Here is a 15,696-nt window from a genome sequence, read left to right as displayed (position 1 = left end):
CTCCCTGCTCAGCGGGGAGTCTGCTTCTCCCTCTCCTGCTCCCCACTCTTGTGCTCTCTCTCTCTCTCACTCTCTCTCTCAAATAAATAAATAAAATCTTAAAAAAAAAAAAAAAGACTCAAACACGTACATGGCCATTCTTCCCTGAAGCAACGGAGATTAAATGTAATTGCTCTTTCACATAACAGATTTATCTAAAAGTATCCACAGCTCTTTCCTCTCCCCTTCCTATAAAACATGTCAGGACCCTTCCCCATCTTGGCTACTACCCTCTAGAAATACTCCAGCTGACAAGTGACCTTTTCAAGTACTCTTCACTGGAGTCTGAGCCCTGCAGATGGGATGGGACTATCACTCACCCTCTTTGCTTCCACTGACGAAACTGGATAAACATTCTTCAATATTCCTGACTCCCACTAATGAAATCCCATGAATCTCAAAGACCCATATTCATGTAACTGCTGAATCTAAGGCACAGCTGTGGGTTCCAAGGCAGGCAATATGGTATATCTGCCCAGAAAGCACTTAACATTTAGGAGGCATGAACAAAATCCAGAACTTCCCACTTTTATCTCCATGAACTACTGTCAGGTCGGATGGCAGGCTCACCAAATCCTGAATTGGTATGACGGATTTTTCTGAAATGAAATGAACAGTTCACATATACCTTCTTTAACAAATGAATTTGTTTGGGCTCATAATTTCAATCTAAGATATTTTTGAATGTTGATTCTTTTCTCTAGTATGCTAGTCACCTCTTCTTTTTTAGCTTTAAGTGATGTCCAAATCTGACAAAACTAATTCTATGCCTTTATCCAAATTGATAAAGACTCTGAAAGGTATAGGTTGTGCTATGCAGCTTGAGACAATCCTACCAGGTCGACAATTCATTAGCTGATACCATTGTTTTCTCTTTTTTTATTGTTACTGTGTATTGCATCAGTCCCTCAGATTTTAGGAAATCTTGGAATATTTTAGAAACCCCACATTTAGCATCATTCTCTCCAGATTTATAGGGTTCCTTAATCTCTAAATGCGGATTACAGTTTAAAATCTCTCTCTCCCACCTTCCTTTACTTCGCTCAATTAACCTTTACTCAGACCCTATCATGTGTGAGGCACAATGGTAGGTAGTGGGGACATAGAAAGAGACACAGACCTTACCCCTGGACCTCCACAGTCTAGTCAGGGAAAACCGACTCATTCACAAATAAAGGTGTTATCCTCCACATTCTCTCCAAGCCTAAATTGTGCCACAGAGGAAGAGAGAGTTTTGAAAGCTCTTCTTGTTCTGTCTTCTACCTCCCTCCCGTTTTTCTTCTCTTCAACAAATGTTCATGAAAACCCTATTATGTTGGGCACTGGGTATATACAATGATCCCAGCCCTCATTTACAGCAAACATCCTAGTCCTGGGAGACAGGTAGAGACAAATGAAAACAGCGCATTGTTAGCAGTGCTTGGAAGGAGACTGCCAGGAGTGGAGCCACACAACATCACGGAAGAGCCCATCTTAGGAAGGAAAGTCACCCTTCATGGCCACTGGGTGCTTGCAGACACTTGTCGGCCTCTACTGAGCACTTGTTATGCGTTAGGCAACAGAGATACAGAGATGAAAGATGAAATCTTGGTGGCGCCTGGGTGGCTCAGTCGTTAAGCGTCTGCCTTCGGCTCAGGTCATGATCCCGGAGTCCTGGGATCGAGCCCCGCATCGGGCTCCCTGCTCTGCGGGAAGCCTGCTTCTCCCTCTCCCACTCCCCCTGCTTGTGTTCTCTCTCGCGCTGTGTATCTCTCTCTGTCAAATAAATAAACAAAATCTTTAAAAAAAAAAAAAAAAAAAAAAGAAAGATGAAATCTTGGCCCTCTGGAAGTTTACAGACTTAGGGTGTGACTTGTCTAACACTCGTGACCTTGTGTGAAGAAATGCAGTCCAGAAGGAAGGAGTATAAAAATCAACCCCTGGAAAAAAAAAACAACAACCCTTTTTTCTATCTGTGGACACAGCAGGAGGCTCCTAAGAAGATAACTTCTCCCTTGCCCCATATTTCTTCTCTAGCTCACATGCTAATGCTGCTGGAAAAAATGGTAAAAATGCTTTTCTGTGGTGGGGCTGGCTGATGGGGTTAGAAACATTTCGTATCCAAGCTGACTAGAAACCACACTGGTTCTGACTCAGGCCTGATTCTTATAACAAAGTAGTCAGGGTCTCCCAGCTCCTAAGGTTCCCAAGATCTGCTAATCTTGGCAAGGTCCCTGGGGATCGGTAACTTTCCTCAGTCCCCAGCCCCCCTTAAACTATCCCTTTCCATTTCACCTCAACTGGGTATAGTTTTAAAAAGTCATTCATTGGGGCACCTGGGTGGCTCAGTCGTTAAGCGTCTGCCTTCGCCTCAGGTCATGGTCCCAGGGTCCTGGGATAGAGCCCCATATCAGGCTCCCTGCTCCGCGAGAAGCCTGCTTCTCCCTCTCCCACTCCCCCTGCTTGTGTTCCCTCTCTCACTGTGTCTCTCTCTGTCAAATAAATAAATAAAATCTTAAAAAAAAAAAAAGTCATTCATTCTGCCTGTTTATTCCTAGGACAAAAAGTTCAATATCCACTCTACCAACCAGTTGGCTTTGGGCACATACTGACATTTCAAATGGCAACACAAACCAAATAGCAACTGGCATCCCTTTGAGATCACACAGGTTAAATTATTCTGTAATTTCTCTTTTTACAGGCTGACTGACCGCTAACTAGGAGCTCCTGGAGGCAGCATCCTCGTCTTCCTCGTACCTCTGCCCTGCCCCCCACACCTGACACTGTCTGGGACGCAGTGTGCACATAACAGGTGTTTGCTGCAGGAGGAAATCATCCCATCTCAGGGCTCAGTTCTGTCAGTCCTCTGGCAGAAAAGAAGTCAAGTCAAAGACTGAAAATATCTCTAAAATGATATCAATTTTCTTTGTAACCATTTGAAAAAGCTAACTGGAATCGCCCCACCTGGAAATACAAAACCAGGGTAGAGAAACAACAACACAAAGGCAGTTACCTCAAGAGGGTGGATGACATATTAACAACTGACTCTTCTGGGTTAATCCCATCTGATTTAGACAAATTCCCCGAGGAGGCGCCAGCCGCAGCGTGTGCCTAGCATCACTTGGTTTCTAACAGTTCCTACAGGGGTCCACTATCACCCATTCGTTCTTACTCCAGACCGGCTGCCAATCAAGAGGCTGGCGGCCGCCTGGCCCAAACAATTGGTCCCCGGAGGAATATGTGACCTAAGCCATGGCAAACAGAGATTGTCCTTAGGACTTTACGCACAGAAGCGGGGTGGGTGCTAAAAGACTGACAGTCCGTGGTGAAGCTGCCAGGTGGCAACAGAGGAGAGAAACGAAGTGAAGCAAGGGCAGAGAGATGACAGACACAAGCCTGCTGGAGTCCCTGGGACCCCTGCATTCACAGACATCCCAGTTATGACAGCTGATAAACGTTCCCTTTTTGCTTATACCATTCTGGGCAGCTTCTATCACTTGCAAACAAAAGGCTCCTACACAGCATACTGTCCAGGTGAGCGAGTGCAGAACTTAAGAGGCAGCTTTCTTTGCTGGTTTTGCATCATAGTGGAATATAAATTATCACAGAAGAGAGGGACAAAGTCTAGCCAAACGTGGTTGTCTGCATTCTCTAGAGGAGACTTTCTTTCCTTCGTGCTTTTATATGTGCAGCCCTGACCATACCCTGGCTATGACCTCTTTTCGGCTATACCCAGCTCTAATTAGATAAAAGATAAAAAGAAAGATAGCTCCTGAAAGATAAAATTTCAAGACAGTCTGGGCTTCCGATTAACTGCCAGAGAATGGTCCTCAGAATCAAAAGTTCAGAAGCAACGGTGCAGAATTTCTTAATTGCCGGAAAGGAACATTTCCGAAACCTATTAAGAAAAAGAATACCTTCCACAAATAAGTCCTTTGATGGCTGAAAATTCATCAAGAAGTTGACAGTCTTCTGGCCAGGATGTTACAATCTAGAGGGTTGTAGGAGATTATTTTCCAGTGATATGAAAAACCACATATGCACACACCCCACACAGAAACTTCCACAGCTTTTAGCAGCATAGATGTGATTGTGTGTGAGTGCCTGGGCCACACCATTTTCATTTTATGTATTTCTGTGGCTAGTTCCCAACATGACCTGGCCTCTTCTCTCTACTTAGCCCAAGGTAGGCAGCTGGATGGTGAAAGAATCTAATGAGGCCTTTTCACTGCAAGCCTGGAAGGCAGACATGAAGGATGACGGCAAAGGAGGCCTTCCCTGCTTTCCCCTGCAGACGCTCTACCTTGCCAAGGAGACAGGTTTCAAAGTCAGACAGTCCTGTATGTGAACCTGGAACTTCTTAGCTACATGATACTGGACAAGTTACTGAACCCTTTAGTATCTTCATCTGCAAAATGGGTATAATATCACATACTTACATACTGAGCACCAACATTACCAGGTCCTTGGCAAGGCTCCGAGGTTACAGAGAGGAGTAAAACATGGTCCACATACACATAAACAGAGAGTTTCAGCTGCACATGAGTAAGTATAATGATGAAGGAAGGCAGAAGATTATATGCAAGGAGGCAGCCCCCTGCTCTGAGAATTAATGAGGTGATGGTATACAAGGCACTGAGCACAGAGAAGGCACACAGGATAGACTCTTCTGATTCCCCAAGGCACATGTGTGCTTCTAGATTTACAAAATGTTCTAAGATTCTGTCTCAGGGAGATGCTGACCAAGGAATGATTTAGCTGGCTGTCAAGTATGAAAGTGGTTGAAATGGTACATGGTTGGTTAACATGTGGCATTAGGGATAGTCCCTACTTGCCCTTCTAGGGACCTGGCACCTTCCCTGGGTCAGCTTCCTTCCCTTTCTTCTGGCTCAAGCTAGTGGGGGATTCCAGAGCAGAAGTGGGTTTTGGACAGTCAGGCTTTTTAGTGCTTTGCAAATCACAGTCACAGACTCTCCTTCCCAATAAAAATGAATGCTAAGATGCAGTGAGCATATTAGACATCAACACGAAAAAGCACAGCGGTGTCTCATCTAGCACATTCTGGGAAGGGCATTACCCTTCGAAAAAAGGGGAGATGGTGCTCCTTAGCTGAGAGCCTACATGAACTCATGAATTATATATCTGGGAGCTTCTTCACATTCCTCTTCCCTGCTGCTTTACAGGAACCATATTAAATTGAGTTACATATCTCAGAGGTTTGCTTTGAAACACATGGGCTACTTATCATGTTACACTATTATAAGAACTTGTGAACTTTACGAATCAAAGAGAAGCCTGCACATGTGTTTTACCACATTTTTATATCCCAATGCCTGTCAAGTTTCCAACTTGCACCAGGCCGGCTGTTCGATTCATTCCTTGGTCACAAAATCATTTTCACTCTTTCATCCTCCCAAAACTATCTTGTCCCTTTCCTTTTCTTCACGAAGCAAAACTCCATCCTGTTCACAGCCTAATTTGGGTTTCTTTCAAGTGCCTCTGATGGCTTCCCTTTGGGGCATCCCTCAATACCATCCCCACTTCCAAGGGATTCATTACTGAAACCCTGAAGGGAGGGGCATGGCTTTTAGATAAATTGCCAGTGGCTGGTATCAGCCCAATTCATGGCAGTAAGATTAGATATAGATATATATATATATGTAATTTATTTATTTATTTGACAGAGAGAGACAGCGAGAGAGGGAACACAAGCAGGGGGAGTGGGAGAGGGAGAAGCAGGCTTCCCACGGAGCAGGGAGCCCGATGTGGGGCTCAATCCCAGGACCCTGGGATCATGACCTGAGCTGAAGGCAGACGCTTAACAACTGAGCCACCCAGGCGCCCCTCATGGCAGTAAGATTAAAGTGAAAAACAAACACACTGTGGTGGACAACCCACGAAAGCCCTATCCTTCTGCCTCCTGGTGTTCAGGCCTTTGTGTAAGCCCCTCCCCTGAACGGGGGTGGGACCTGTGACTTGTTTCTAATCAACAGAAGACAGCAAAGTGATGGGATAGATGTGAGTGCATGTACATAGCTATTACAGAGAAGTGTAATGTCTAGCCTATGAGGAGGTGCTCTCCCTTGCTGGCTTTGATGAAACAAGTAGCAATGCTGGGGAAGGCCACATGGCAAGGAACTGAGGGCAGCCTCCAGCTGGCAGCCAGCAAGAGCTGAGGACTTCAGCCAACAGGCTGAATGCTGCTAACAACCACATGAGCTTAGAAGTGGATCCTGCCCCAGTTCAGCCTCAGATGAGAAAGCAGCCCCGGGCAGCACCTTCATTGCAATCTTGTGAGAGTCCTAAACAAAGAATCCTGCTAATCTATGCTCAACTGCTGACCCACAGAGACTGTGAGATAATAAATGTGTGTTGTTTTAAGCTCTATGGGCTATGCAGCAATAGATAACTAATTATATGAACAAACAGAGAAAAAGTAAGGTATCCTCTGGCATCTGAAAGCCGACCTGGCATTCTCAGCAAGGCCTTGATGTTGCTGGGAGTTGCCCTGCACATACTTGGTGTTGGTGTTAAACACAGGTAATTCCAAAGAATGTCAACATCACACAAGGTCTTGAAGATGAAGGCAAAAACACGACCACTCTGTAATCATGTCTGAACATGGACAAAACCTAATCATTGCTCAAATCACAAAAATGGACCAAACATCCCCCTATACTGGCTAATATGAGTACACAGCTTTAACCCTGACTCATTACCCCATCTTTTTAATTTTTTTTTTCATTCCTCCATCTTATAAAATTTATTTAGACACTCATCTATAGAATTGCCCTTCCTTAAAACATCCAACACAGAGCAAAGCCCTACCTTCTTGGTCCTTCCCTCAAAACCCCTAAAACAAGCCCAAATCCCATAGTAAGTCTTTTCTAATGCCTCCTTACTGAGATGCCGTATGGCTCCCCACTGGTGCACAGTCTCCCCCACCAGCACCAACAATAAACCCTACTGTTCAACTACAGTTGTGTTCCTCATGGTCTCTGGTGGGAGGCCACTGATAAAACAAGAGCAAACAATAATGCAAACAACTGCAACAAAGCCAAACATAACGTCACCACGGAACTTGCATAAAATTAGAGGAGTGTAAACCAATAAAGTAAGAAACAGTCCATATACAGTTTAAATTAGATCAAAACCACAAAAATACAGTAAGTTATCTCCAAGTAAGTATAAAGAAATTATGAATAAATGGTATTAGGAGAGTGGACAGGAGGAGGAAAATTAGCACGGATCCCATTTTAGACTAAATAAAAGTGAACTCCACATAAGTTAAAGAATTAAACATAATCAGTAAAAGATGAACTGAAATGTAATGGATTACTTTACTAGATCCATGGAAAAATGATGACCCTGTCACCTGGAAACAATAACAAGAAGATCCACTGATTTAGGTACAAATTCCTTGTTTATAATGAAAAGCAATTCAAAAATAAAAGAACAGCCAAGAAATACTTCTGTGATGAAATACATAAATACAGAATACAGACTATATACAAATTTACAAGAAAAACATCACATATCCAAAAGATAAATGAGTACAGGGAATAACAGACAATTTACATAGTAGAAAATAGAGTAAACAAAACATGGAACCATGGTCCAACCTCTTGGGTTCAAAGAGGTGCCATTTTATGGTACTAAAGTAGCAAGTTAGACAAATGAACAAAGTTGGAAATGTTGGGCCATGGTGAAGCCCCGTATGTTGTTACAACTTATTTGTAAAGCAACAAAGAGAGGTCATAACCCAACATCCAACTCCTAGGAAACCTTTTAGTAGAAACTATCTGCTCAGAGTTTACGACAGCGTTATCCACAATGGCAAACACAAACAAAAGTCGAACAACAGGGAAATGTTTGAGGAATTGGGCTGTATTAACACATGGATTATCCAATATTCAAATAACTGCAAAGGCCAGAAACACAGAAAATGTTTAGGATTTGAAATGACATAAAAAAAAATGCAGACTATAAAAAAGCAAATGAAAGCGACCATTAGCTGAATAGCTATCACGTGCCAGACACTGTTCGAGGCATTTAGTCACATTTTACTTCATCTTCACAACACCCTGACAGCAAAGTAATATTATCCCCATTTTATAGGGGGAGATAGGAGGACAAAGAGGGTTTAAATAAACTGGTCAAGGTCATACAGCTGGGAAGTAGAGGAGACAGATATGAACCAAGATATAACTTCAAATGCTGTCTTTTTAACTATATCACCCTACCTCTTTTAGATATACATGATGGCTGCAACTAGGAATGACCATGGATATGTGGGACAGACCCTGGGGGGTAATATGTAAATGTGAGATGACCGTGATATGGGAATAGGATTAATAGGATTTAATTTTAAAAATCATTACCTTTAATGCTGTATGATCTACATACATAATGCAAACAACACAGACAGTCAAGCAGTGAACTCTGGACCTCTAATTCTTCATGAGAAGTTTAATTATATATGTCCTTAGAAAGAGACCTGTCCAAAACTACCTCTAATGTCACTCTCTTCTGGAAGAATGGAATGTGGGTAGAGAGTGCAGCCACTGGGGTTGCGTATAGATCACTGTACAAGGGTGAGGAGGGCAAAGGTCAGGGGATAAGAGAACCAGGAGACATGGACATGCAGAGCTGACTGGGGAAAGAGGCAAGCTTCAGGACTCCCAGGCAAGGAGAGGCATACTACCATCAAAGGAGGGTCAGCCTGCTTGCTTTCCCTCTTAAAATAATCTGAGCTCCTATCTGCCTGCAGTGGGAAGTATGAAGACAAAAGTCAGGGCCCCTGCAGTGAGTGCCCCATCTTCTAGTTGTCTTTTTTTAAAAACTGGATTCAGCAATGCTATGTGGCAACATAAGGGCAAATGTAGACTCATACTCTTGCCATCCACGTGTGTGCCGACCACAAATCAAGAAACTTTCTTCTTGGGGCAATGAATGAATCATTCTCCTCAACTACATTTTCAAGGCTTTTAAGTTGGTTTGTACTTTTAGGATTATCTAAGTCCTTTTCCGGTCAAATCTCTGAGGACATTTTGACCACAGTCACCTTTCCTGGGTGGCAAATTGAAACAGAGGACACTTTGGACTCTATGAAAGTTGGATTAGAAAACCCATAGTAAGAAGCACTGACTTGTGGGGGGAGGAGGGCATAGGGGAAACACGAGAATCGCACCCCCAGACATTCTAAGCCATTTTACTCACTGTATTGCTCAAAGACCCCTCACTTGGTGGGAGGTGACCACCTGCTGTGTTTACAGTAGGTCATAACTCTCAGTTTCAGGAGACATCCCTTCCCCAAGTACATCATCTGTGCAAAATCACTTCAGAAGAATATTGCACGGAGGGTCGGAGCAGAACTAATTTGTGGTCAAGGTTCTGAGACAGGGAAAGCAAAGCTGGATGTTTCAACAGACATCAACGTTTTAGGGGGATGGACTGAGTATGGCTGGGAAAGGAAGGATGTGAAACAATGCCCTGTAAATCTGATTTTACTGATACTACATCTCAGCCGGACCAGAATCAGTTACGTGCAAAATGATTAATCACTGTCTCCCTGAAATAGTCAAGGTCCTGCTGCCCATTCTTAGGATAGAAAAAAATCTAACACTGAAATATGACTTTCAGGCTTTAGTTCATTCTATACCCTTTTAATAAAGTGGAACAAAAAATTTTGCCTTGGGCTTGGCTGAGTTATGGGGTTTGTCTCCTAAGTGGCAAAGCTTATTCTTCGACCCAATCACCAAACTGAGCCCGAGTTATAAGAAGCCTGGTACAGAAGGAAACATGTCTGTGCTATACCTCAGGAATCGATTTATCAGATGCGATCATTGCTCTGAGAGACAGGTTTTCTCTTTATATGTATAGAAAAATAGGCACTGCAGAAGAAAATTAACTGAGTTAAGGGGCAAATGCTGACGGCTTTGCATGGCATGCATGTTTCTGACAAATGTTGCTGCTGAATTACAACTTGACTCCATCGATGATGCAAAAGGGTGTAGGGACACAGAACAAATCCTGGGGGCATGACCTGAGGCAAAGACTCCAGCCGGGCGCCCACGTACCTTCTCTGCATACTCGGACACAATCTGCTTGATCTCAGCAGAGCAGAGTCCCACGATTTGGCCCACTGAGCTGGCGGTGAGGCGGCTCTGCAATCACAGGGAGAGGGGGTTCTAGGTCATGCTTGTCTTTCACAGAACTGGAAAATCTGAACGCTCTGAGTCGTAGAGCAAAAACAGATAATATTCCCAGGGGGAAGAATACTCTGGCTTTTGTTTAGGTATCCATCAACAAGGAATGGGGAAACAAGCCTTGAGACAAATGTTAAGCCATCTCTCTACCTTCTGAGTCATTCGGTTGATTGTGCCAGATTCTCCCTGGTCCCTGGGTGCCCCTGGGAAATCGTTCTTTACCCCAAATACCCCATCTCAGGGTCTCTTCCTCAGCATCACTGACAGAGCCTGTAGGGAACATGGAGGGCTGACGACTCAGGGGAAAAAGAAGTACAAATGGGAGAGGAACAGGAATCTTAGAACTCTCCAAATATCTTTTAACTACCACAGGCCTTTCCTGCCCTAAAAAGGAGGGATCCTTTCAAAGCCCTTGGTGAAACCTTTTGGACAGGCCTTGAGCTCTGGAAGACCAACGATAAATGCGGTATTCTATTTTCTACCCAGATGGCGTGGGAAGGAAACAGAAGACGAGGGCTCTTCTGGCATGGGTGGTTATGGAAAGGCAGGGCTGAACCACGGCTCCTCTACAGAGGGTAGAGGGACCCTCCTAAGGGTCCTTCCAGACCCCCAGAGGTTCCCAAGGATGGCAACGCTATGCACTGGTAGAAAGCTTCCTAAAAGAAAGACCCTAAGGAAAGAGGAAGCATTGAGTGCTGAAAAGACAGGGCTCTGATGAAGGGGGTCCCTCTGGGAGGAGGCCCCCCAGGGCAGCGCAGGGCGGTTCCACGTCCCCACCTCCACACCGCGCCCCCCGCGCAGTACCCCCTCACCTCCTCATTTGCCATGGCAGTCATCTTGGTCATCAAGGACTGAATACGTTGCTGGAAGAGGAATGGGGAAAAGTAGCAGTGAGTGGACCCCAGTGCCTAAGGCTTCCGCGACCGGTCTTACAGACCTTTGCGGTACAATCCAAGGGTTGTTTACTTGCTCTCTCATAGTGAGGCTCATGGGGGAAGGGGTGAGAAAAGGAAACTGGAAAGAGTGTGAGAGGCCAGCTAACAGCAGTGTGGGAGGCAGCTAGCCATTTTGCAAAGCTGGGGATAAAGGGGCAATTGCTGACCAGATGACTGAAACAGAAACCCCAGGGACCTATGTGGGCCACACACCTCTTCAGCAGCTTGAAGCTCATCTTCCTCATGGGCATCAGCTTTTTCCGCAGCCGAGAGCCCTGTGGGAAGTGCCGTCTTCTTGTCCTCGGCCTGGAAAGGAAGATGCAAAAATAGCTGGGCCCTGGAGACCAAGACTCAGTAGAGAAAGGACAACAACGCAAAGGGGCACAGATCTGTGAAAGACAACACGCAGATCTGGAAAGGTGAACCGGTCCCTAACAAAGAGTGGAGAATCCAGAGACCTGAGCTTCCAGTCCAACCACAGACCGAGCAGGTCGAGCTCCGGGCCTTGGCCCATGCCTCGCTCCATTGCTGCACTGCTTGCTGATTCAATTTCTATCAGGTCGCACACATTTGCCAGATTTATCCTTTGACTGGGGTTCCCCTTTGCTTTAACGCCTTCAAAAGCAAATCACTGCCTAAAGGAGTGTTTTACTCAAACGGCCAGGTGAGACCCATCAGTGGGACATGAAAGTCCTTTAGCAGGTATGACCAGCATCTACATAAATTAAGCAAAAATAAGAGAACAGGACACACCAGAGTGCTTTGCATGTAGTAAAGGGGTAAGTACTGCTGTGTGAAACTTTTATTTTGGAGGGGTGTGTGTGTGTGTGTGTGTGTGTGTGTGTGTGTGTGTGTACTGAATCATGATGAAAAATAGAATTCTTACTGCCGAGAGTGGTCAACAAAGTTTAAAAACCACTGGCCCGAAGGATAAACATCGAACTGCTTCACCTGGTGATCAAGTTTTTTGCTCTGGACCCAGCCTCAGGCTCTAAATGTATCCAACACCACACTCAAGACACCTGGATTAAACACTGTTTCTTAAACCTGCACTGCAAGTCTAGAGTGCTTGGTGTTAACTCCATCTCTGCACCCACCAGCTGGGTGACCACCGGCTTGCCTTCTCTGGATATCAGGGTCTTCTTGGGTTGAAAAAGAGAACTGGTGGTCTCAGACACCCCCCTTAGACCATCCCAATGCTAGAAGGCCTTTCTATAACCTGCCTGTAACTGACCCCAGGGAACACTGCGAGCTCCTAACTGCCAGGTATACAGGTATCCCCTGCTTTCGAAAGCCCGTGTTAGGCCACTTTGCTTTCACAAAAGACCTACATTGGTACCTATTGTTGCTGACCAAAAGAAATCTGAAAAGGATTTTTGTTTTTACAATAAAAGGTGAAAGTGAAAACAGTTTTCAGTGTTTGTTTAGCCATGAGCCGTTAAGAGGGAGTGTGTAACCTGGGCGGTGAGGGTGCGCTGCCAAGCTCTTCCCCTGGGAACGACACTCAGCATCTCAGCATCGAGCTGCCAGAGCTTAGAGCTGTATCTGAGCATCTGTGCTTTATCTCAATTTATTCTGTGTGTCTGTTAGTAAGGCGTGTATCAGAAAAGCCTAAGAGGTTATTTTTTGGGTCTAGGAATGCTCAAAAATTTTTTCATATAAATTAATGGCAATTGCTTCTTTGCTTTATACCATTTGGGCTTATAAAAGGCTTTATAGGTACACTCTACTTTGCAATAGTGGAGGAAACCCATATCTGTATTTGTAGACAAGCCCGAGGTGAATACTATTTAATGGGCATCACATGACTTTTCCAATCATAATTAATACACCCAATACCCACACACACAGACATTCTTTTTAGACTAAATTACATACCAAACTGAATGTACACATCAAATTCTTATTATGTATCAGATGCCACCTGACATATACTCAAATCCAGAAAACACCTTGCTTTGGAGGAAATGACTGTTTAGTTCAGAATAAAAACACCACTGTGGAAAAAGTAAATGACGAGAAGACCAAGAAAGAAGCTATCCTAATCGATGATAAATAAATAAACGCCACTGATAAAATAGCTAGTGCTTATTAAATATCTCCTGTATGATGAGTCAGTCTTCCCACCAATGCCGCGAGCTAAGGCACGGCGAGTCGGTACACCGTCCGAAGTCATGCAGGGGAGGGATCTGAAACCAGCCAGCCTGGCTTCAGCACACACGCTCCCAGTCACCATCCGTGCCCTCCGCTGACTGAGACAGCAACCACCACGTAACGTGGTGAGAGGCTGGGAGCCAGGGCAGGCTTCCTGGAGGGACTGAAGGATAGGGGTTCTGGACAGAGGGGGGCGGGGGGTGGCCGGAGAACAGAGCAGAGGGAGGAAGTGTCCAATGCAAGAAACTCTGGGCGTCTGCTGGGGAATGAGGAAAAAAAGGGTACCCATAGATCTTGGACTCTAGGACTCTGCTTTTTAAGAGGCCACTGACAACTTTAGTTAGCACTTCATTATTTAAAAGGCAGTGGTGAAGAGCACAGGCTTTGATGTCACACAGACCTGCCTGGGTTCAGATTCTTATTACGGCACTTTAAGGGCTTACGTGATCTTGGACAAATCCCGGAGCCTCTGAGCCTCACAGCTTTCTGACCTCGGCTTTTCTGAAAAAAGGTAGCGTCTTCTTCATAGAGTTGTTCAGAGAAGTAAGTGAAAAAAAAAAAAAATACATGCAGAGCCCTGAACAAAGGGCCTGAGACACAGTAAGGGTTTGGCACTGTAAGATTTACATGACTGCCCTGCAGCCGACAATTAAGGGTCATCAATAAATATATAAATTAAGGGAGATTTCTGAGACTGCTCTGTGAAGTTAGAAACACCACCTTGACTTACCTGAGTTTTCCACACTAGGTTGTCTTAGGGCAGGCCTGCAATACATGGCTGTGTTCTATGTCACTGGCAGCACCTGCTCACACCTGTCTAGGGTCTCCCTCATCAAGGGGGCAGTGCTCAGGGCCCTGAAGCGGACTTCATCTTCACACCTCTGGAGTTAGGAGAGCCCACCTGGTTGGCCCTGGGGCCATGATTCCCATCACCCTTCACTTCCAGGCCTTCCATGAGGCTGCTGCTCTCTACCCTGCAAAGGTAGCATGCCGCAGCTACGAAACGGGAGATGCAGGGGCCCAGGGTAGCTGCCACATCCCCGCTGCCCCGGGTTGCCCAGGGACCGGAGCCCGGTGCGCCACAGTGCCGCCAACCCCCCGACTCTTGCTAGACAGGCGGCCTGTCAGGGTCAGACAGAGGCAAAGGGGAGGGGCGCTTCCATCTCTCCAATGTTCTCTCCCGTTATCCTTGCTTTTCTTACCTTCTCTGTTTTGCTCTGGCGGCTAAATCCGTATCTCCTGCAGGCCACAAAAAAGGGGAGTTCAATTACTATTCAAAAGTCACACAAATTTGGCCAATGCATTTTGCTTGGATTTTTATATGAAAAGCACCAAAGAAAATTTAGACCATATGGTAACTGGAGAAAAGGTCTTAAGTGCCTGAACCACAGACATATTCCACTGTTTTTGAATAAAGGGCCAGCCATTCTATTTGCCACACGAATACTATAAATGGGAACTCTCAGAGGGCGCAGAGTGCAATATTCTCTTTAAGTGCAACCATTACTCTTTGAATCAGGAGCTGTATTTCAGGCCCAAAGTTTAAGCTAAAAGCCTTAAAACTTTCTGTATAAACAAATGTGAGTGTATTTGCTCGGGCTAAGGATGCTCTCTAATGATTATGTTCAGAACCTGGAGTCTGGCCCATTTTCCATTCTCAGACGTAGCCCAAGCATGATGCCAACAATGTTATGTGTTCACTTCAGGCAACCTTAAATTCAAAGAAACTCACAAATGCACTTTAGTTTAAATTAGTTTATTTTTAGGTTCTTTTTTTTTAAAGCAAGTGTAACAATGCAAAAACCATTCGACCTAAAACAAAAAGCATGATGCAAAACACCACACCTCACTTACCTTCAAGTAGTTTCTAAAGAGATAAAGGTACATGCGGCCATTTAAGAAAAGCAAATGAAGGACCCCTGCTCTACCCTCGCTCACGCCATGCCTCACCTGCTGGGCTGGTGCGCTGGTCCCCAGCCTCACTGCACCCCCACTCTTCCTCACTCCCTCTCCAGCTTCCCGGTGGCCTCATCTGCACGCGTCAATGGCGGGCCTCTTCCCTCTGGGCACCTTCATTAGGGCTTCCCTTCCATGGCTCTGCCTAGCAACCTCCTAACCTCACCTCCTCACCTGACAAGCTCCTGTGCATCCACGGTCTGACAGAGAGCTGTGCACACACCGTGCCCTTCTACTTTCCATCCGCGCCCACACCTCAGCTCTCAAGCCACCTCCTCTGCACGTGTTCCCCCCACCTCCCAGATGGCGATCACGTCCAACAGTCTGTGTGCCTGTCTGCATCCTTTTCCCAGACGGCATGGGAGCTACTTTTTTTTACATTTTGTATCTCTAATGTATGTTGAACAAATAAACTCAACAGAAGT

At 45.2% G+C, this 15,696-nt stretch overlaps 1 protein-coding gene across 2 annotated transcripts in view; it reads right to left on the bottom strand.

Annotated features, from left to right (window-relative positions):
• CCDC93 (CCC complex scaffolding subunit CCDC93) overlaps positions 1 to 15,696 on the bottom strand; it is an 85,006-nt gene that overhangs the window by 35,123 nt on the left and 34,187 nt on the right. For both annotated transcript variants that reach the window (XM_078070685.1, XM_036105290.2), the window contains exons 8-11: positions 14,518 to 14,554; positions 11,375 to 11,467; positions 11,039 to 11,089; positions 10,098 to 10,184 (exon numbers count right to left, since the gene is read on the bottom strand). In XM_078070685.1, the coding sequence (XP_077926811.1) occupies positions 10,098 to 10,184; positions 11,039 to 11,089; positions 11,375 to 11,467; positions 14,518 to 14,554 (268 nt within the window). The remainder of the gene's footprint in view (positions 1 to 10,097; positions 10,185 to 11,038; positions 11,090 to 11,374; positions 11,468 to 14,517; positions 14,555 to 15,696) is intronic.

Source organism: Halichoerus grypus, chromosome 4, assembly GCF_964656455.1.
Source record: "Halichoerus grypus chromosome 4, mHalGry1.hap1.1, whole genome shotgun sequence".
Lineage (NCBI taxonomy): Eukaryota > Metazoa > Chordata > Mammalia > Carnivora > Phocidae > Halichoerus > Halichoerus grypus.
Note: the sequence above shows the minus strand (reverse complement) of the source record. Positions and strands in the feature narration are given on the sequence as shown.